We start from the raw sequence: 23,263 nt of genomic DNA, 5'->3' as shown, positions 1-23,263 counted from the left end.
ACTCAACTTCTTCGTTTCACGGGTAGGTAGAATGAAATTGCCTCAAGGCAATATGCCCGCCGTTACATGTTTATAAAATGTACATGTATATAAAGTATTAAATAATATTATTAATAACGTAGGACGAGGACGACCAAGGACGATGTGGCATGATCAGATAATCCCAAATCTTGAGTATCATCATCATTCCCATTTCGCACCCTGTGGTGCATAGGACACTGTATTGGTACAACAATAACAGCGTACCTTCATTTTTTGTTAGGAGAAGGTAAGATGATTAGTCTTACGCTTCAGGTACCAGTCTAGGGACTATAAAATATTCTGGTGTGAAAACACCTTTTTAAATAAATATTTCATATCAACCGAGTCAGGAGTTTATTTTTAATTTATTTACAATTTTTTTGTTTGCATTTGGTACATTTTTTATTACATAATGTATCACTTTTTTCATGAATACAAAAAAAAATCCTACATAGGCATGGCATGTGCGTGGGTATACTAAATCTAGAACACATTATGAAATCTAAGGTGTAGATGCATATATATAATATATCGAGTCGAAGAATCGAACCCGACACCTCTTGCACGGTAGGCTAACGCGCTGACCATTACACTAAACATTGATACATCTTCAAACATTGATACATCTTCAGTAAAATTCTTCTTAATTCTCGTGTGGCTGTGATGTAACACGAGTCTACATAGGATACAAGACTTGATATTTATATCGTATTTATATAAATGATGATGTTGTAATTTTTTGCAATCTTCAAATCGACATTTTCACATCAGATTTGTCAAGGTAAACTTTGTATAAATATTCCGGATTTTAATTAAAAAATATTCCGGATTTTAATTTAATTGCAAAGCGCCCTTGAGGTATTATATTACGAAAATGGCGCTTTATAAGTTATCCATAATTATTATTATAAACAAAATAAATTGTTTTAATTAAATTACAAATTAAATTACAAATTAAAAAGCTTCAATTAAATTAATTTAACAATAGAATCACTGTGTAAAGCGCCCTTGGGGTATTTTTTTACGAAAATGGCGATATATAAGTTATCCATAATAATAATAAATTTATTTAATTTGAACTTTTTGTATACGTAATTTAAGTATAACAATTTACTTTGTTATACATAAGCCAACAGAGTTTGTATTCCACCCTCTGTGGAAAACGTAGCCAGTGTAATTAAGATTATGACGTGATGATAGCAGCAGCAGAAGTAGTGGTAATAATAGTAGTAATTTCTATTGATGGTTTGGTCGTCGATGGCTTGGAAATACTGCCGCAATAATATACATTTATGAAACTGCAATAACCATTTAACTCGTGGCTTGTAAAAAACAGCGTTGTAAAATAATGCTCGTTGGTTTCCAGCTGTTGTTGTAAAAAACATAAAACCAGATGTCACTATTCCCACAGACGAGGTAATAAATTGTTAGAATTGGGATCAACCCAAAGCAGTTCTAAGATTATCATATTCCTGCAAGATTTTCAATTAAAGTACAAAATATTCGTCCCTAGGGTATTAAAACGTTTACGCATGAAATTAACACGCAAAATTATAAAAAAATATTAATATTAAAACAAACTACTTCGCATGACGTCACTAGTTCTTCCGAATAAACCTATGATATGAAAGTTGTGATGGATTTCCGGTCAAGGTAAGTCCGGTTTACGGTAAGGTCAAAATAAGGGTGGGCATATTGTCTTGGCAATTTTTTCCTACTTACCCACACTGGTCAGTTTGCGAAAATAGATAGTAGTTCTATGGACATATCCAGGTATATTAACATAGAATCTTATCATTTTATTATAAAATCGAACATATGTATACACATTTTCTATTAAAACAAAAATTGACTAAAAACCTACACTATACTATAAAGAGAGAAGGGGGAAAAATTTAAAAATTCAGATAGTGACATTTCAATCTTCAATCTAATTATCACAAACTCAAATCACAAACCATCACGCCGTTTCTCCGTAAGGGTAGGCTGAGAGGATTGAACGCCACATCGCTATGTCTTTGCATACGGATCTCGCTCCATCTACATTCTAACCATTTGTAATGCACGCGCGCAGATTATTCTAATATTCTAATTAAGGAACTACAAAATATTAAATTACTGCTACAGTTTAAAGTAGGTTTGAGGTCTTGGATTACCGTGGAAGGAACATAGACACATTCTTCAAAAAAAAAAAATTAAATAAATGCAAACTGCAAATAAATCATGTTTTCGTAAAATCAGCATATTTAATTTAGTTTTTATTTTATTTTTTTATATTTTTTCTTTGCATGGTCATGTCATACCATATTATATGCTATAAACTTTTTAATAATTAAAAAAAGAATGGTCCACGCTCAGACGCTGCAGTCTTTGTAGGCATTTTTTCCAATTTATGTTGTAGCTTAATTTTAAGGTGTATTTTTCTAAAGTGTATTTTTGTAATTATATTTTTATGTAAATAATATATGTGAAGGTACTACTTGCAAACCCGGCAAAATCCAAAATCTAAAAAAAGTGAGATATTAATTGTAACTTATTCAGAATACAATTCTTTAGAAAATTATAACATTTTCAGTTAAAAATACGGCTTTATTTGTAAGAACTTGAATTTTAAACTGTCGGGTTTGTTGCAAACATGGCAACCTCTACTTGAGTATTATAAAGTTGGAATGTATAATTTGAATTTATTATTTCACTACTGTTTCTTGACATAATCATGCTTATGTCACCACTGCTTACGTGTAAAATATTTACTGATTATAATAAAAAATGGATATTAAAAAAAAAAGTTGAATTTAAGAATTGTAATAGTTTATTGCGATTTGCTCAAAATAAATAAAGATGGATTTTTCCGGGTTTGCAAATAGTACCCTCCATGTATGAAAAATTAACAAATAAAAAAAATAATTCAAAATAATAAATTCCGACTTTTGACATGTCCATCTTCAAATATTTGTTGGATTTGGTCATGTCATGTCTGTTTCGGTCTTTCTCTATTTCTGCATCCATCAACCTTCGCACTGTTAATATTTTTAGCCGTTTTTTCGCAGTCCATTCGCTCTACATGTACAAACCAATGCATAGCTCATTTCTTGATTTTGTCGATAGTGCCTTTCTCAGCCTTGCATAATGTACGGATCCCAACATTATGCATATTATGTATTTTATTTCTGCATCCTTCAACACTCTCTTCTAACGTACATCTTTTGAGCGTACCACAGTTTGACTATAACGAGCAAGGTTTAACAAAGTAAGAAAAATGGGTTTTAATTATCCGTAATTAGGACTGAAGGTCGACGGTAAAAATGGAATTTTGACGGGTACGGCTGTGGACCAACTGTAGTAGCTACTCGTTGCGGGGACTCGTGCAGGTTTTTTTTAATCAGTTAAGTTTTATGAAGATTAACTTACCGGAATGTCCACCAGATGTTGAAACACATGGTGTTCAGCCAGAAGAATGCGGCCAAGAAAAAAAAGTGCATCAAAACAGCTGAAACAAAATAAATTTAATAATTAGATTGATAATATAAGGAAACCTATAAATAAACATTAATCAAAAATATTTTGGTATGTCCAAACCTTTGTAGACAATTTTCGGATTACTCCCTGACAAGATTGATAGTAATTACAAAGTTAAGTTCCCACAATTACAATAGGAAGTTAAGAGAGTTATCGTCAATTGTCTACTATTACTACTACTACTACAACCGTCACGCCATTTCCCCGTAGGAGTAGGCAGAGAAAATGGACCGCCACACACGTCTATCCTGGTATTTTTTTTTAGTATCATTAATACACTAAATTTATTTGTCAATTTTTAAAATGTGTAAATGGGGGCTAAATTTCTAACTGTCTATGCGCTCTGTAGCTGCAAGACGTCCTGTAATCTAGCTCCTATCTGTTATAATTTTTTATTGATCTTAATTGAAAACGAGGAACTAGAATCCCAACCGTCCATGCGCTCTGTAGCTGCAAGACGTACTGGGATATTTATTCATTGTACAGCGCCCTTGAGGTGATTTTCACTAAAATGGCGCTATATAAATTATCCAACTATAAATATATATATATACACATAGATTCCTAGCTTCTTCCACATTCATACATCTTGTCATACATGCCCTTCGGTTCTGTCTGGTTTTGATATGACCAGACTTAAGATTTTGGTTTATCTGATCATGCGACGTCTTCCTTGGTCGTCCTCGTCTCACGTTGCCGTTCATTTTCGCCATATATACTTGTTTTACCATTCTTTCGTCGTCCATTCGTTCTACGTGACCAAACCATCTCAGAGACTCTTTCTTAATATTATCAATCATACTTGACTCAGATCAATCAATTCATCAATTGTCTATGAAGTAAAATATAATTTTCTGCAAGAAAATGTGTACGAGTACATTAGTATAAAAATTTGAAGTACAGTAGAACTATCCAAATTCCGATTATTGCAATGACTTTCATTTACAGTACGGTACGTACATACTGTACTAATTAATGTACAGCACTTGTAACTACATGTAGAATTGTTGCTTTTTCGTTTGATTAATTAACTCTCCCTTCCCGGTGATGTGTAGCTAGTACACATTGCATCTGATAACTTTAATGTCTTCATAAATATAATAAATTATGGGTTGAGATTTTTGGTCTTCCTTTGTTATGCATTTACGTATCGGGGAAAATGTTATATTTATTAAATAATTAGTGCTTATTGGGAACATAAAAAGCATTTTATTGAAAACCGGAGATATTCCGAATACAAAAGAAATTTTACCAAAGTGTCGCATGTTGCGTTCGTGGTAAAAGAGTTATCCTAATATATAATTATCTCGCACACTCTTTACGTCTCACTTTCGATAATACGGGTATATTTGGGAGCGAGAGACAATTTTTATGTGTTACACGCGCGAACAGTAAATTTTTTCGTACTTCTCCCAGACGCCCGTTAGCTGCGTTAGTAGCTTCTCGGCTTTCGTTAGGGGCGGTTCTTTTGCGCGCACTGAGAGCATAAATTAATGATTATGATAAAATTATAAATAAACTTATCAATCAATTTTCTTAGTTTAGTTTTACTTTTTATAATTTTGACCAACGAGCGCTTTCGCCTAAGTAGGCATCTTCAAGACTGCTCTTGACTCAGCTATAAAATATAATATTAAAATTATTTTTTATGCAAATAATAAGTAGAGAAAATCGTTTTATTTCCCCATTAAATATAACTTTAATAAAATAAAAATAAAGAACTTTGTTTCAAACCACTTATTTTTTATTTTTTATACCGACCGGTCTCAATATGACATTCAATTTTAGCCCTGGACCGGTACCTGTAGCGTTAAGACTGATTATCTCACTTTCATGAAACAATAATGATCAATATACGCTGCGATTGGTGTATTAATGCAGTGCCCTATGCACCATTAGCTGCGGAAAGGGGACTGATGATAATGATAATGAATAACCTCATAATTAGTGCTTCAAATATAAATTTTAGATAACTCTGTTAACTTCCCATACGGATCAAAGGCGTGATTCTCAAATATAGTTCTAGGATACGATTAATCAAAACAATTTTTTTCAAATAACCATCGGCTTTAATGCACAGTCAGATTCACGCAAAAATAGCCGACGAAAGCAATTGAAGCAATGAATCTCTTCCAAGTAACCATTTTTTTTATCTGACCGTGTGACGTGTGATAAATTATGGCAAAAGCCGTGTCTATAACAATAAATTATTGATCAAAAGGGCAAATCAAGGCGATTCTGAATTTGTTCTGTAATTATTTTTACTTGTAACGTTTAAAAATAAACTCAAATACTTTTTGGCACATCAAAATATATTTTTATCCGTTAAGTGGACATAAATCACAAATATTTGATTTGGTTCATTCATTCAAAGCTAAACAAGCTTCTTTCCCAAGGTTTACTTAACTAATGAATTCTTGCGTATTTTATTTTATCAGTATGCTGCCCATGAAACAAATAAATCAAGTCTTATTTTCATGATGGGACGGTAATGTGAGATGGATACGTTCGAAACAAGACAGGAGAGAAGTAAAAGAAATATTCAACAATGTTTGAGTATGTCCAAATGCTTGCAGACTGACTGGATTTCCTCCCTAGGGAGTTGTTCATATTTAAATTTATTTCAACAGAGAGGGAAAACGTTTTTGAGAGGGGAATATGGAAGTCTAGGCATTTACAGGGCTTATGACCTGTCATTGGCTGGTTTAAGTAGCCACTTTACACACTGTGTAACAATCACCATTTGCCCATGTTTACACATCCACATTTCCTCGACTCTTCCATCTGTGGACTTTTGTGAAGTAAAAGAGCTAAAACCTTTATCACGCGGGTGAGATTCATCCGGCTGAACCAAATCACCTACTAGGCAACGCCTGAAAACAATTTTCCAATTTGTATACTTCTTCTTTTACCATGTAGTAATTCAACAATGTTTGAGTATGTCCAAATGCTTGCAGACTGACTGGATTTCCCCCCTAGGGAGTTGTTCATATTTAAATTTATTTCAACATAGAGGGAAAACGTTTTTGAGAAGGGAATAGACTTGAGAAGGGAAGGGCCTAGACTTCCATATTCCCTTCTCAAAAACGTTTTCCCTCTCTGTTGAAATAAATTTATTTATTAATGCACAAAATACACAAATTTACATAGACACAATTATATGTTTTTTATGTCCCGACTTGTTAGAAAATTCCGTGTTAAGTATGAATTAATTAATTAACGAGTATAAGTAAGAAAAATAAAACGCTTTATGACGCGTATATTGGGGGGTATGCGGCGTACCATGCCACAAGATATTACAATAAACAAAATAATGTTTCCGATGCGCGACAGCTGCAGATTTGATGTCCTCAGTCCTCATTGGCTAATTTTTCTCGCCACAAAAGCTGGCGGTGCGCACATTGGCGCCGTAACAAATTTGGATCCCTTATTTACAAGAAAAAAAGCTGACGCTAAATAATTATGTACCCACTAAAATGGCAGATGAAGGCTACAGTCCTGTTTCAAATGGAACCATAATCCTGGACGAGTGCTTTTGACTCTGCTACTCTCAGGTAAAAATCCTGAAAAGCGAAATCGAGTGGACGATGGCACGCTTGACTACCATGCTTGAGGTCCCAGATTCGATTCCTGCGTACGTATTCTGATGGGAAGTTAAAATTTATCAATTCTATCTTTAAATAAAAAAATAATGACACGAGAACACGTTAAAAAAATGTACAGTCAACAAGTTAGAAACTAGGAGACAAATTATAGATATGACGTACTTATACAATATAATTCACAATAATGTTGATTCAGTGTTTTGTGTTCAAAATGTGTCATTGTACGTTCCCCGTAGGCGTCTGAGATCACCTGATACGTTTTAGCTTCCAATTTTTACAAACAATATGGCACATTTTAACCCTCTTGCAAGTATGTTAAGACTCTATAACAAAATAGAAAAAAAAGTTAACTTTGACATGTATCATGATAGAGCAAATGATTATAAAAAAAAAAAATTGTGTATGTAAATTAATTTTAGTCTATTTTATTACATCTTATATGTTTTTAATTTCTCTTTTATTTTCTTTAAATAAAATGTAGTTTCTTATGTTTAACTTAATTTTATTTCTTTAACTCAATCTTAATCTTTATTATAACTTAAATTTATTTTACACACTTATTTTATATAATTTGTGAAAGATTGTTGAGTTCTATAATTGAGAATATATGTATATAAAGAACGTTAGTAACGCTTACTTAAAAAATGTATGTATTTTATGTATTCTTGTTGAACTTCCAAATAAATCAATTAAAAAAAAAACAAAACCACTGTGCAGTCTTCTTTAGAACCGGTTTTCCTAGTAAGGAGGACTCCTAAATAAATTCAGCATAAAAAATATTTCACATAAAAGAAAAAATAATGTTTATCATTACTTGGATAATTTGCAATTTTTCCAAGTAAATCTTAGATTAGGTAATCGAAATGCCCTTGACGATATCGACAAAAATCGCGGAACTAAATAAATAATAAATAAAATAATTTAATAATTTTACGTCCATTTTTATAATGAGTATAAAAAACCACAATGTCTGTGTCATACGAAGAGTCCTTGAAGTATGTACATTGTACATTACATAGGTAACGTTTTATTAAAAATGCTTAACTAATCAATAAATTACTTATAAATTGTATTGTGAATTCATTCGCGTAATTATTGTAACATAAAATTTACATTAGCGAATTTGTAATTATGGTGCAGTTAAATCAGAAAAGTGCCATGATATTTAAGTTCGATTTTATTTATATTTGGATAAGTTATATAGCGCCGTTTTTGGCGAAAATCACCTCCAGGGCGCTGTACAATAAATAAATATCCCAGCACGTCTTGTCTCTACAGAGCGCATGGACGGTTGGGATTCTCGTTTCTCCAGTTATGATATATAGGATCTAGATTACACGTCTTGCAGCTACAGAGCGCATGGACAATAGGAAATCTAGCCCCTATTTACATTTTTATTTTTTTATTTGACAATGAAGTATAGAGTTTTAGTGATATTTTAAAAAATGAAATACAAAAACAAATTTATAAAAATAGAAGTTAGATTACAACTATTCTTGCAGCTACTGAGCTTTGGAATTCTAGACCCCATTTGCTAAATTTGGATATTTGATAGTTGATAACGTTTACCTATTGAAGCTAGATTACTAATCGTCTTACAGCTACAAAGCGCATGGACGAGTGAAATTCTAGCAACTTAAAATTATTTATAAATTTACAAAAACAAACATTGAGCATAGTAGTAAATTTGTAAAGTGTTCATGCTAAAAAGTAAAGAATAAAAAACTAAACAGATAAAGCACCGTTGTAATCAAAGCTTTTCGTTTCGGTGTTGTTTTCAAAATGTATCCATGTGAATTTAAGAGAGAAATCGGTGTTATAAAATTTATTATAAAATCCAAAGAAAACATAGCGAAAGTATAGAATACATAACAAAAAGTTAATTTTCTATTGCAGTAGAACTTCGTTTATCCTAACTCCAGTCATTCGGATTGCCAAATATCCGGATCGTTATCGGAAAATAAAGATGTTATAATAAACAATTAAAAAGGCGCTGACGGCCGGCGAGTTTTTTCGTCATAGCAATTAACTTTGCTGGACACGTTTAAGTAAGTTTTTATGTGATAACGTCTGGCGCTTATTAATCCGGATGAGTTTTACTGTATTATTATGAATGCTGTCGAAATGCGATCTCTTAGGCAAATGTGTGTTAAAACTATGAACAAGAGCACATATGCTGAGATCCGTGCAGGCGCCGTGGCGCCAGTCCGTGATTAGACGGCCAACTGTGAATCTGGTGTCGCGGGTTCGATTCTCGCCAGTTGCAAGAAGAAAATCAAAGAAAGATTTTTCTCAATTGGTCTGGGTGTAGTTTTCATTACCGCCTTCCATATCCCCTCTATCGTACCTGCTGAAAAGCCTCAAAATATAGACTTAGCGGTTTATTCCTTTTTAAGAAAGTTGACATTCTAGATAAGCTAATCAAAAACACTTACTCCTACACTAATACACATAAACACACATCTGCACTTACTCTCATACAAATACAAATCCTTTTGTTGTAACACAATTTGATAATATGTATTATTCTCATTTAGAAACTTTGCTGGTCTGTCTTTAAACTGTATTTTTTTTAATGTTACTATATCATTGTCGACTGTTCGTTTCTTTAAAATAAATAAATTTAAAAAATATATTATGACAGCATAAATGAGTTTTCTTTTATATTCTCATGCGCGCCAATGAATAGAAAACTGCATTGGTAAACAAGCTGCAGGGAACTTGTTAACATATAATTCATTACTTGATGGAACAATTTAATTCATAAAAAAAGATATTATTAAAAAATATAAATTGAAACATTGATGGAGAGTGAAAAAATATTAATTATTGGCTTTAACTATGAAACATATCAATGAAATACTTCATGTTGACCTTGTCTGCAACCGAATTCGAGATTCAACTTTGTTAACTTACTTAACTAATTCAATGTAACAATTTGAAGTAATTAACAATGAGATGCTGCGATCGTTCGTTGTTTTAATTTTATAAAACGATTCTTGCGTTTAATATTTTTAATATAACAGAATAAGCCCTACGTAGTTGGTATCACTCCGAAGTGACAGGCGGAAGCTTTATAACAGAAACATGCAGATCTGGGTTCTGGGTATTAGTTGACAGCTAAACTAGATAAACTAAATGCATGAACATGAATTATTTATGTCCAATTAACATTACAATCGAGCACGAACTGATAAAACGAAGCAATGTTATTAAAATGCGTGCTAAGTTGAAAATTTTCTAATATAATTTAAAACAGGTTTATTTGATTACAAAAAACCTATTAATTCTGAAGATCTTTTTAGATTTTACCACTATGTAATTTATCGATACTGTAGGCATGACAAAATTAAAATATTTCGTCGGGATCGTAGAACAACGACGCATGTGAATTTCTTCAACTTTACATGGGAGCGATTTAAAGATAAATTGACACTTTACAACAACTTAAGAAGTACAAAGGTATACCTTTTGATACTTGCGTGAATTACATTTATATTTTTTTCAAGCCCGGAAAAAAAGCCTGAACATATATTTTTAAAAATCAAATATAAAATAAGTCAATGTCGCATTTTTCGCACATCCGTCATTTTTCTACGATCCCGACTATTTGAACATTTTTTAAAAGTATTACAATAGGTAAATGGATGAAGTAATTAAAAATTTAAAACCAATTTTTTTGTCAAATTTTCGTATTGTAAAATTGAGTTTAGTGTATCGACAAAGCTGAATATGGGCCAGGGCCCAGATTACAATGAGAATTTAAAGGAGCTATATTCAATTGCCGATAACGTAAAATTTTCCGTAAGAAAACACATGAACACAATACGAGAATATCAGAAAAATATCATATACAACCTTCAAAAACGGGAAAAGGACAATCGAGACTAATAAACCATGGATTAAAATTATACAATAAACCACCAGACAAAACGAAACAAAAGACTCAGACAACCTTTACAAAGGATGTTAAAAATATTATTATTAACAGGAGAATGTGAGTTTTGAAAGTAAAAATATTTTGTTAAATGTATGTAACCCGTAAGGGTTTCCGATGAAGATACTTTATTTCTACAAATATTCACATTTTCATACAGAAAATAAAATGTTACTTTAAAGACAATATAGAAAATTGAAAATACAGAAAAGCCTCAATCGTCCGAACTCCCAAAATGTAGACCCTGTTTGGATGTACGAAGCGTTCGGATTATAGTATGCAGATATTTTGAAATACATTTTTCGAAATAAAACAAAGTTTTTTTTTAAACGGAAAGATTGTTTTAATCACGCAAAATGGTATATTATTAAAGTGTAATGCTATTAACTACACGAAAAACCGACAATACGTGTATATGGCACATAAAACGTACGACACGGTAATGGCCGATGACTGCGTGGCACTGCGAGTTACTGGGGTTCGGACTATCGAGGTCCTGCTGTATATGGCTGCAACTCTGTACGGGCCCAGTTGCACCAAAAAAAGATTAGTAAATATGTTAAAGGTTAAATAATTGTTGCGTTTAAAAGGTTGCACGAGAAAAGAAAGATAAAACAAATTACTTTGCTCATTTTGACGAACGTAAAAATAAATCATTTTATTTCGATTTTTTTCAACTTAATTTTTTTGCGAGCTAGCTGACTTTAAACCGAACATTCTTTAAATTACTATAAATATGAAAAAAACATTATTTCCTCGTTTTTATTAGAACTGTGATATTTATATTAACATATTACAACAGAGATGAAGAACTTTTTAGAAAAGGCAATATAGAAGTCCAGGCATCTACAGGGCTTATGACCTGTCATTGGCTGGTTTTAGTGGCCACTTTACACACTGTGTAAAATTCACCATTCTGCCCATATTTGAACATCTATGTATATTCCTTCAATTCTTTCATTTGTTGATGTTTGTGAAGTTAAAGAACTGAAACCTTTATTTATGTGGGTGAGATTCATATGATTGATTCTTATCTAATATGTTAATATAAACAGCTCCCCAGGGAGCTGAATCCAGTCCTTGTCTACAAAAATTTGGACAAACTCAAAATACTGTGATATTTATTATTTAAAAAAATCATAAGATTACTAAGAATTTAAAATGCACAAGTTTTATTCTACATATATGAAAAAACATTGTGTTTAAATGTGTTACATATACCCACAGATAATAAATAATTATTTATCTCAACAAATATGTTGCATTTGTCAAGGAAACTCTTTTGTATCTAACATATTTTTATTGACTGTAAAAAATAAACCAGACAGTCAACCATGACGTTTCTCATATTGTACAAAATTGGTCATTCGCTTTTTAACGTGAGTTTTTGAAAAATAAATCAAATACCTATGTACCGTTAATCTTGACAATATTATATAGCCAGATAAACTGTGAGAAGAACGCAAACATATTATATAAGCGATTCCCAAATAGTTTTTCAAAATTATTCAGCTTTGAAATTTTATTCTCAATTACCAAAAAATACACTTTCTGCGAGTATTTTAATCTTGAATTGAAATTGAATTGAATTGCATTCGGAATCGATTTATCAACACGTGCCAAGATACCAAATAACAGAAGTGAATTACATTGCAGAATATCCATGTCTAAAAAATATCCCAGTTCATTATGATTTGTCTTGGCATTTTTACAGGACCTCGACTCACATGTTTTTTTTATACGTGTATGATTCATTTCATTAATTGTAGTGCTTTCACACTTATAGATTACGCAGACAGGGTATAGTCTAAGCTTATAACCGAGTTACACAGTTTAAACCCGCGCTGTGCCAGCGGGTGCCCTGCAAGACATTGGACCTTCCCGAGGAAGGTCAAGTCGCCTCGCAGTGTTTAACTTTTTGTCTTTGTATTTGTGGTCTTATCGATTATCGAACGATATTTATAATTTATTAAATATATTAATAATAAAAGCAGGTAAATAAATTGTGATAGGCGAATCATTTTATAAGATGATTCGCCTACAGTCTGTATTAAACGCCGAAGCGAGACTTATTCTTGGAATCTCTAGGTTCAGTCATATCACTTTACTACTTCGAGAATTATACAGACTACGTTTTCCAAAAAAGGTGGACTACAAACTCTGTTGGCTTATGTATAAGCCACTGCACAACTGTGCTCAGGAATATCTAAAAGAAGTGTATTCCAGACGAACTAACTATCAGACGTCTTAATCTGCGGCAATAGGAAAAGTAATTAGACCTGTACGCAACCAGAGCATTAAATTCGCTGAACGCGCTCCTAACAGAAGTGCGAGACTGTGAGAGTGAAGTGATATTTCAGAAAAAAACTTAAAACCCAAAGGGGGTGCTATTCTGAACCACTCTCGTGGCACGAGAAAACGTTTTTTCTTATTTATTTTGTATGTAAATACACGACATAATACGGCCGCGAAAGTGTTTGGAATACCAGCCCTGTTCTCTTAATCGTGCGAATGAATCCGTAGCATGTGCCGACAAAAAAGAACTATCTTAGTATATATAATTAAAATTAGTATTCATATGATCACGTTGTTTTGTGTTAAAATATCGCTATATGAGTATCCATAATAATAATTATAAAAATATTAATTTTCTGTAAGTAACAGTTATTTACGATTTGTTGAAAATGGTATCGAAATTCAAATATTTGGGTAAATCATAAAACGCAAATACTTCATTCTATGCTACAAAATAAAATGTAAAAAATAAAATAATAATATTTGGGAATCGCTGGGCTGGACCGTAATCGTTCTGTAATAATCGCGTGCCTAAGTTATGGTAACTGTGACAAGGTCAAAAAGATGACATTTGTTGTTTTTTTTTTACATGGAGAGAAGATAAACGAGTCGGACTATGCATTTGAAACCCATAGCGTGATAAAATGCGGCCAATTGTCACTATTTTTTATACACGACATACCTTCTATCTTTTTGTTTCAGCTTGACATTAATTTAGTAACACTTTTGATGTGAAACAATGGAACAAAGCGAATATTTGTGTCATTCATTCGGTGCCAGAAATTAGAAAAATTAGGATGAAACGATAAGCGTAGGTTGAATGTTATTGATCTCTCGTTCGTGTGATAAAACTATCTACGATAGGCGTACAAATGTCGGGATCTTCGCATTATACAAGGATCAGACAATCATAACCTACCGACAAAATTAAGAAAAAACCACTGCGTTGATTTAGACATGTAGAGAGAATGGGCTCCAAATACTAATTTTGATGGCTGCAGAAAATGGTTAAAATCGAGAAAGACATGACATGACCGAATCCAACATACATTTAAAGATAAAGATATCAAATATATATTTCAATGTACCTAAAGAGCGACTCGGCAAACCTACCGATACTGTGGCAACAATACTTCGACTTCATATGGTAAAAATGCAGTCATCAACAGACTTCACGCTCTAGGCAATAAGTACCAAGACGTTGGTGACTCATTGCATGTTAAGTTTAGTTTATATAGGACGGCCCTTCACCTGCATTTCATGGGTAGGAGAAGCTAGTACCTAATAGTTCTAGATAACATTTTTTTTTTTATCAATTAGTATTCTTCAAAATTGTTTAAATTTCTTTATTAATGTTTTTCTTTTCTTTTCTTGATTTTATTTAAAAGTACAAAATATTTATCTTATCATTTTTTTATCAGTATGTATTTAAATGTACATTTATATTAGTTACCTAAGTAATAGTTTTAAATAATAATACATGTAATTCAAAAAGAAAAAAATCTTCGTTTAGTGTTATTCAAAATTGTTTTAATTTGTTTTATTAATATGTGTTGCTTTCTTAGTTTTTTTCCCTTTTTTTACAGGTTCAACATATTTCTATCACCAAATATTTAATTTTTCAAGTATTTTCATAACTAGTCATATTATTTTTAAACCGTGTATCTTTTTTTTTTTTGACTCCTTAATTTGTAAATAACTGTTTAGTAATAATTTCTATTAAATACTATATTTTACTTATTTCACTTACATGTATGTATTTTACTATATGCAAGTTATATGTAAAAGGCACTAAGTGCCGTTTATTTCAATAAAATAAAATTCGAAAAAGTCGAAATAGTCGAGGTGTGTGTACTGGAAAAAGTATGCATGCAGAGAAATCTGAGAGCAAATACGTGGTGTTGCTTTCTATCCTGTCTGCCTACTCTATACTAATCTCCGTAAGGGTAATCAATGAGGCTAGAACGCCATGTGCGTCATATCTGGACTCCATTTCTAGCCTATTCATACATACACTTAGTTTGTGCCTGCTTTTGACGTGACCAGATTTGAGATTTGAGAGTTTAGCCAATCATACCACGGCTTTCTTACCTTTATCTTCGTCGTGGGTTACCCTTCATCCTTGCCATGCATCTCTGTTTTTCTATTCTATCGTGAGCCATTCGTTCCGCAAGGTCAAACTATCTTAATGATCCTTAAACCTTACTCATTAAACATTACAGAGCATAACAAATAAAAGCATGAAAACTCTGGGGTTTCTGCTGCGAACGATCAGAGATTTTGACTCGGTCTATGCAACGAAAATTTTATGTGTTACTTTAGTACGTAGCCAACTTAAATACAACTCCGTTAAATGGCCACCATATCATAAAGTGCATATAAATAATATCGAAAGAATGCAACACATATTTTTATCAACAATATTTTGAGTTTGCCCAAATTTTTGTAGACAAGGACTGGATTCAACTCCCTGGGGAGCTGTTTATATTAACATATTACAACAGAGATGAAGAACATTTAAGAAAAGGTAATATAGAAGTCTAGGCATCTACAGGGCTTATGACCTGTCAATGGCTGGTTTGAGTGGCCACTTTACACACTGTGTAACATTCACCATTCTGCCTATATGTGAACACCAGCAGAATGGTGAATGTTACACAGTGTGTAAAGTGGCCACTTAAACCAGCCATTGACAGGTCATAAGCCTATATGTGAACATCAGCAGAATGGTGAATGTTACACAGTGTGTAAAGTGGCCACTTAAACCAGCCATTGACAGGTCATAAGCCTTGTAGATGCCTAGACTTCTATATTACCTTTTCTTAAATGTTCTTCATCTCTGTTGTAATATTTTAACATATTTTTATGTTTCGTTAATTTTAAATTAGGTATTACAGATGAACATATTTACTATACATACTTAAATAAATATTTAAATGTACAAAAATTAGACTGACCAACTGTTATAACTAATTAACTTGCGAGTGCCTGACCGGGTTACCCGATTTGATAAACCCCTGTGTGTAAATGTATCTACAACAAACTACAGTGCACACTTGCCAACAAGGAGAATTTAAGCGTTTGCAAATGAATATGTAAATAATGTAGTAATATAACACTTTTGAATTTTATACCAAAATATTACTATGTTGATTTAAATTGTGTACCTTTGATTAACGTATATCTATTTATTTATTTATTTATTAATATTCACGGCACGCAGTCCCTTTTACCTTAAAAATATACAAATTAAAAATAATATAAACATTTTAATATAATATATTGAGTTTTTCTACTGAAATTTCTTGCTGGAACTGCATTTTAATTATAATAATAAAAATACTTTATGGTTTTATTCCAGTTTTATATAAAAGTGGAATAAAACTATAAAGTATTTTTATTATTTTAATTTTAATATAATGTGAAAAACTTAAAAATTAAATTGAAAGGTATTATGTTACATAAATACTATACATAATATGTGTTTATGTTTTTCCTTTTTTAAAAAAAATGTTATTACTATTTTATTTTATTTTTACATCTGAGTATGTTTTTCATTCTTTATTTCCATTCTTAATTCTTAATTACTCTTACAAGTTTTCTTCATTTTTAATATTATTTCCATTTGTAAATACTCACTACAAACTACAAACCTTAAAATATATTTTTTTTTCACTTAAATTTAAATTTTTAAACAACTTTCATTTATGTTTTCTTTTTCCTTCTCTTTTTTATACTTTCATAATTAACATTAGATTTAATTGCTTTTTAATATGGAAACTTCACTGGTCCATTAGAATTAAGTCCAATTGTGTAAAATATTAAACTTTGTAACTGTACTGTATGTTTCCTGAATAAAAGAAAATAAAAAATAAAAAATAAATAAATAAAAAATAACACAGCAGTTTTGTATAAAGAACATATTTAAATATTAAAAAAATAATTAAACAATGGGTGCAGATAAAATTTTAAAAGGAAAAGAAATTATATATTTTTTTCTTTAAGAGGTACAAAATATAAGTACATATATTAAATACAATAAAATTATTTTTTGTCTCAAAAAAAATTCAAAAAAATTGCAATAATAATAACAATAAAAAAAAATTAAAAAATAAGTACACACGTAAATATGGTACACAATAGTACACATACAAAAGTAAACATAGAAAGCATTATCATATAAAAATGTAAATTACCGTTCACCATCTTTTCGAGTTGATTTATATAAACTATACTTTATGTGAAAAATATCAGCAACGTCGGAATAGTTATTGCCGAGTACGTAGAGTCGATTCAGAATAGCATTACACGAGTATACGGTTCGCGAATTGTTGCAACTAAACGGAGGTACTTGACAATTCATTCGTCCAGGTACCTTGAAGTTAATGAGTGCTTATAGATTTGAACAGTTCCATGTAAAGTTTACAATCTTAAATAAATTCAGTAAATCTATTTTTTTTCTTCTCTCAGTGAGTTTCAATAAGTCTTAATCTGTATTCTTAATTAGTATTTTTGTAACTTTTTAAACATTAAAATTTATTTGTATAACTGATTGGAAAAAAAATGCACTTTTGTTCTCTCCACTGCAATATATGTAGGTACTAGATATTTAAACATATATATTTTACTAATATGTAAAGAAGTTTTTTTAATATTTTTTGATACTTTTGTGTAATATACTTGTCTGTCTTTATATTTATATATGTAAAATCCTACAAGGCGTTTAAATAAATAAATAAAAATACAATTAATTATACCGGTCTCAGGATTGATTTTCGCCAAATTTCATTGCTTCATACGTCGATTCCCCACTTTCATACTAAAAGTCGGGCTAAAATTTCATTGCGCACTGCTAATCTAGATTTGGTTTTCCAGTGCAACTGGCCCTGAGCCATCTGTATGTTTTTTTCAGTTTGTAAGTATCGACAAAAACCACTTAAGATATTTGATATACATTTCGTGATAATAAGCAACCACGAATAAGTAACGAGAATGCTTACAATGACATATTTATAATTCAATACGCCATTGTCCACGGAAATAAAAATTTCTCGGTAAAGAATTCGTTCACGGAAGCGATACAGAGGACGTGTCTTTTTTCCGACAGTTTTAGCTTAGGTGTTAAAAATTCAGTCAAAACGTGCCAAACAGAACATTCAATCCCAAATAACTTAGGAAAAATACCACACGTAAAAGAAAAAAAAAGTTCGGCATTGAGTATATAATTTATATGGCATTGAGTTGTATGTTGAGCGCTGGGCGACATTAAGGAAATGTATTTTTAAATAAATGAAGTATTTTCATTATTTCGATTCGTCAAAATATTTCAATTTTGAGGCCATTTTTAATAAGTTGTAAATAACTCACTGTGGTAGAATTTGGGCCTCTGATTCCCGAGTCCGCGATATTACAATGCAATCACAACCTGATTTGATACTTGCGTACAGTTATTATGTACTCTGCTCACTTAGGAACATCTTGGACATTGGCACTCTCGGAACTGTGTATTTTGCTATTTTCCAGTCAGTGGCAACCTATGGTATAGTGGGCTGGGGAGGCTGCACTGCGTTTATCACGAACCCCCTAATAAGCGTACAAAAAATAATATTAAGAGTGATGCTGCGATGTCCCCCCACTTTTTCATCATAGACATTGCTCCAATTCATGAACATATGATGAAGTTCTCCAAAACGAAAGTTACTTTCAGGAGGAGTGTAAAAGTCTGGATTTTGTCTAAGGGAAAAGACCATTGCAGGAGACTGCTGCGAGATATTGCATAGATTTATATACTATTAAGCGTGTCGTCCAGGTGCCCTTTGAAATATATGTATGTTTATGAAATAATATTTTATTTTTGATATTATTTATTCATGTACATGCTTCCACTTTCCATTATGTTGTATCCCAACTCAACACAGGGCCCTTGGCCTCATAGAGTTTAAGATACGTTTATTTTTATATTTTTCTGTAATATGTATGTATTTGTGTAAACAAACATATTTTTTTTTTATTGAAGGGTCATAAACGTCTTCACAATATTTTAAATAATCCCACTTCGCCTGTTTATCTGAGAGAGCTCATCCAACCTCTTTCACAACACGGGCTATCTCTTCGTTCTAGTTACGAGAGAACCCTTTTAATACCCTGTCATCGCTCTAATTTTTTTGCCTCCTCTTTCACAGTAGTAGCCGCTCGATTGTGGAATAATCTACCCACTAATGTGAGAGACGCCTCTTCTTTATTTACATTTAAGTCAATACTGAAATGTCACTATCTAAATATTTAAATTGTTTCTTTATCCTTCTTCTTTCCTTCCCATCCCCTCTCCTCTCTTCATAGTATAGTTATTTTTTTTTATATATATTTATTTTTGTTAATCTTTGCTTTTAAATTTTGTATAAAATTGTAAGATTCAATATGTCCATGTATTTATAATTTTCTCAAATTAAACGGTTTGGGTAGGTAGGAAAAAATTGCCTTAAGGCAATATGCCCGCTCTTATATATATATATATATTTATTGTATTTGTATATAAAGTGTTAAATAAATAAAAATAAATAAACGTCATTTCCGTGATATATAAGGGACGTTTGACAATAAGTATCCCTACACGTCTTGCAACTAACCACACTCATGTACTGTTGGGATTCTAGTTTTTCGTTTCGATTTATGATACAATTTAATAACAGATAGAAGTTAGTTTACAGCACGTCTTTCAGCTAAAGAGCGCATGATGGTATGAAAATTTAAGTAAAACAAAACACTTAGTATATACATAAATATATACCACACATGGGTTTAATATAAGAACACATCTAGTTTTGGTATTCCGAATCCGAATTACCTATCACTACAACAACAACAGAACTAAATCAAAGTTATTATACAGATTAGTACTTAGGCAGTGATAGGGTTTGATGGGCGGTAAGGCAGGGTGCGGTGAAGGGGTGAGGCAGGGTGGGTTGTCCTATTAGTCGGGAATAGTGATAGGAGTGAAGAATTTCGAAAGATAATATTATTAATCCAAGTTTTAATAGAGATGAATTTTTAACTGAATTTAACGGCAGCAGAAAAAAAAAATTTTGCCAGCAAAAGACTCAAAATTCTCATCACATAATAGTCATTTATTAAAATGATTGAGTGAACATTTATTTAACTGAAATTATGGATAAAAAAAGCAGATTTAAATAGCTTCTCTTTTTAATGAATAGCATATACTTTAATTATAGATTTTTCATTTTTATTGTCAAAAAAATTTTGTTCCAATGTTACCACATATTTTTTTATATCTCTCGTATTCTTCCAGTAGCCTTTATTAACAAAGAAAATAAAATGTACACTCACATACATACAAGTCATGCCTTTGTGAGTTTTTTTTTTGGTGTTCATGAAATACCTTTTGTAAAATGCAAAGAAAAAAACCGTAGCTAACGCGAAGTTAACAGTTATTTTTAATTGTCAATAAAACAAAAAAATATTTTTAGACATGTCAATTTACAGGTTTTCGGCGATGATACTTTTGCATTTTTATACAAATATATACATATATATTTTTAAATGAAAAAAATAAATATTTGCGTGTTTTGATTTACCCAAATATTTCATTTTAAAAGACATTTTTTATTAGTTTTTATTTTTATTATTAATAAAACATATAATACATAAAGTACATATACTCCTAGGAGTTATTAAAAAAAAACTCTTTTGGGACCGTACATAAAAATACAACATTTTTGTTACAATACATAATATCATACATAGTTAATACATTCGAAATGGTAAGAAAACATTGTTTAAGAAACATAAAACATAGTACTTTACACCATCTATAAAAATTACATTAATAACTATCACTATCAGAAAGATTTAAGTAATACTTTTTAATTGTGACACTTTTGGAGGTTTTTAATGAGTTGTAAATAACTCACTATTAGAAAATGGGAATCAAGTTAGGGTAGAGTGGAGTTCGAACCACGGACCTTTGAGCCGTGAGTCCGAGACACTAGCCACGGGACCACAACCCAAAATACACATTTTCGAACAGAAATTTCAATTTCGCTATTATTAATTAGATAACTATATACATATATCTCAACTAGAAACCTCAGACAAAACATACTCTTTCATACCGATAACCACATAACTAACTATAGTTTTCATTCTCCTAAGCCAAGAATTCTTAGGTCTGCCAACAAACATACCAGTCTTGATTTCTTTGATAACAAGTTGTCTTCTTTCAAACGATCACTGAATCAAATTCAATTATAAACACCTCTCTTTCGCTTCCACTCCTACAAAGTTTACTATATACCACCGAGTCTTTCTATTTTTTTGTAATAATTTTCTATGTATAAATGTGTTCATACACACGTAAATATGGTACACAATAGTACACATACAAAAGTAAACATAGAAAGCATTATCATATAAAAATGTAAATTACCGTTCACCATCTTTTCGAGTTGATTTATATAAACTATACTTTATGTGAAAAATATCAGCAACGTCGGAATAGTTATTGCCGAGTACGTAGAGTCGATTCAGAATAGCATTACACGAGTATACGGTTCGCGAATTGTTGCAACTAAACGGAGGTACTTGACAATTCATTCGTCCAGGTACCTTGAAGTTAATGAGTGCTTATAGATTTGAACAGTTCCATGTAAAGTTTACAATCTTAAATAAATTCAGTAAATCTATTTTTTTTCTTCTCTCAGTGAGTTTCAATAAGTCTTAATCTGTATTCTTAATTAGTATTTTTGTAACTTTTTAAACATTAAAATTTATTTGTATAACTGATTGGAAAAAAAATGCACTTTTGTTCTCTCCACTGCAATATATGTAGGTACTAGATATTTAAACATATATATTTTACTAATATGTAAAGAAGTTTTTTTAATATTTTTTGATACTTTTGTGTAATATACTTGTCTGTCTTTATATTTATATATGTAAAATCCTACAAGGCGTTTAAATAAATAAATAAAAATACAATTAATTATACCGGTCTCAGGATTGATTTTCGCCAAATTTCATTGCTTCATACGTCGATTCCCCACTTTCATACTAAAAGTCGGGCTAAAATTTCATTGCGCACTGCTAATCTAGATTTGGTTTTCCAGTGCAACTGGCCCTGAGCCATCTGTATGTTTTTTTCAGTTTGTAAGTATCGACAAAAACCACTTAAGATATTTGATATACATTTCGTGATAATAAGCAACCACGAATAAGTAACGAGAATGCTTACAATGACATATTTATAATTCAATACGCCATTGTCCACGGAAATAAAAATTTCTCGGTAAAGAATTCGTTCACGGAAGCGATACAGAGGACGTGTCTTTTTTCCGACAGTTTTAGCTTAGGTGTTAAAAATTCAGTCAAAACGTGCCAAACAGAACATTCAATCCCAAATAACTTAGGAAAAATACCACACGTAAAAGAAAAAAAAAGTTCGGCATTGAGTATATAATTTATATGGCATTGAGTTGTATGTTGAGCGCTGGGCGACATTAAGGAAATGTATTTTTAAATAAATGAAGTATTTTCATTATTTCGATTCGTCAAAATATTTCAATTTTGAGGCCATTTTTAATAAGTTGTAAATAACTCACTGTGGTAGAATTTGGGCCTCTGATTCCCGAGTCCGCGATATTACAATGCAATCACAACCTGATTTGATACTTGCGTACAGTTATTATGTACTCTGCTCACTTAGGAACATCTTGGACATTGGCACTCTCGGAACTGTGTATTTTGCTATTTTCCAGTCAGTGGCAACCTATGGTATAGTGGGCTGGGGAGGCTGCACTGCGTTTATCACGAACCCCCTAATAAGCGTACAAAAAATAATATTAAGAGTGATGCTGCGATGTCCCCCCACTTT

The 23,263-nt window shown here is 31.5% G+C and overlaps 1 protein-coding gene across 1 annotated transcript in view; it reads right to left on the bottom strand.

Moving 5' to 3' along the window:
* Positions 1 to 3,412: 3,412 nt before the first annotated feature.
* LOC148278667 (putative G protein-coupled receptor Mth-like 1) overlaps positions 3,413 to 23,263 on the bottom strand; it is a 70,494-nt gene continuing 50,643 nt past the window's right edge. Inside the window, exon 2 of the mRNA XM_088231044.1 lies at positions 3,413 to 3,511. Within this exon, the coding sequence (XP_088087170.1) occupies positions 3,429 to 3,511 (83 nt within the window). The 3' untranslated portion in view covers positions 3,413 to 3,428. The remainder of the gene's footprint in view (positions 3,512 to 23,263) is intronic.

The sequence above is a fragment of the Micrasema longulum genome, unplaced genomic scaffold (assembly GCF_059751315.1).
Source record: "Micrasema longulum isolate JH-2025_06_02 unplaced genomic scaffold, ASM5975131v1 h1tg000847l, whole genome shotgun sequence".
Taxonomy (NCBI): Eukaryota; Metazoa; Arthropoda; class Insecta; order Trichoptera; family Brachycentridae; genus Micrasema; species Micrasema longulum.
This window is presented reverse-complemented; position numbering and strand designations above follow the sequence as displayed.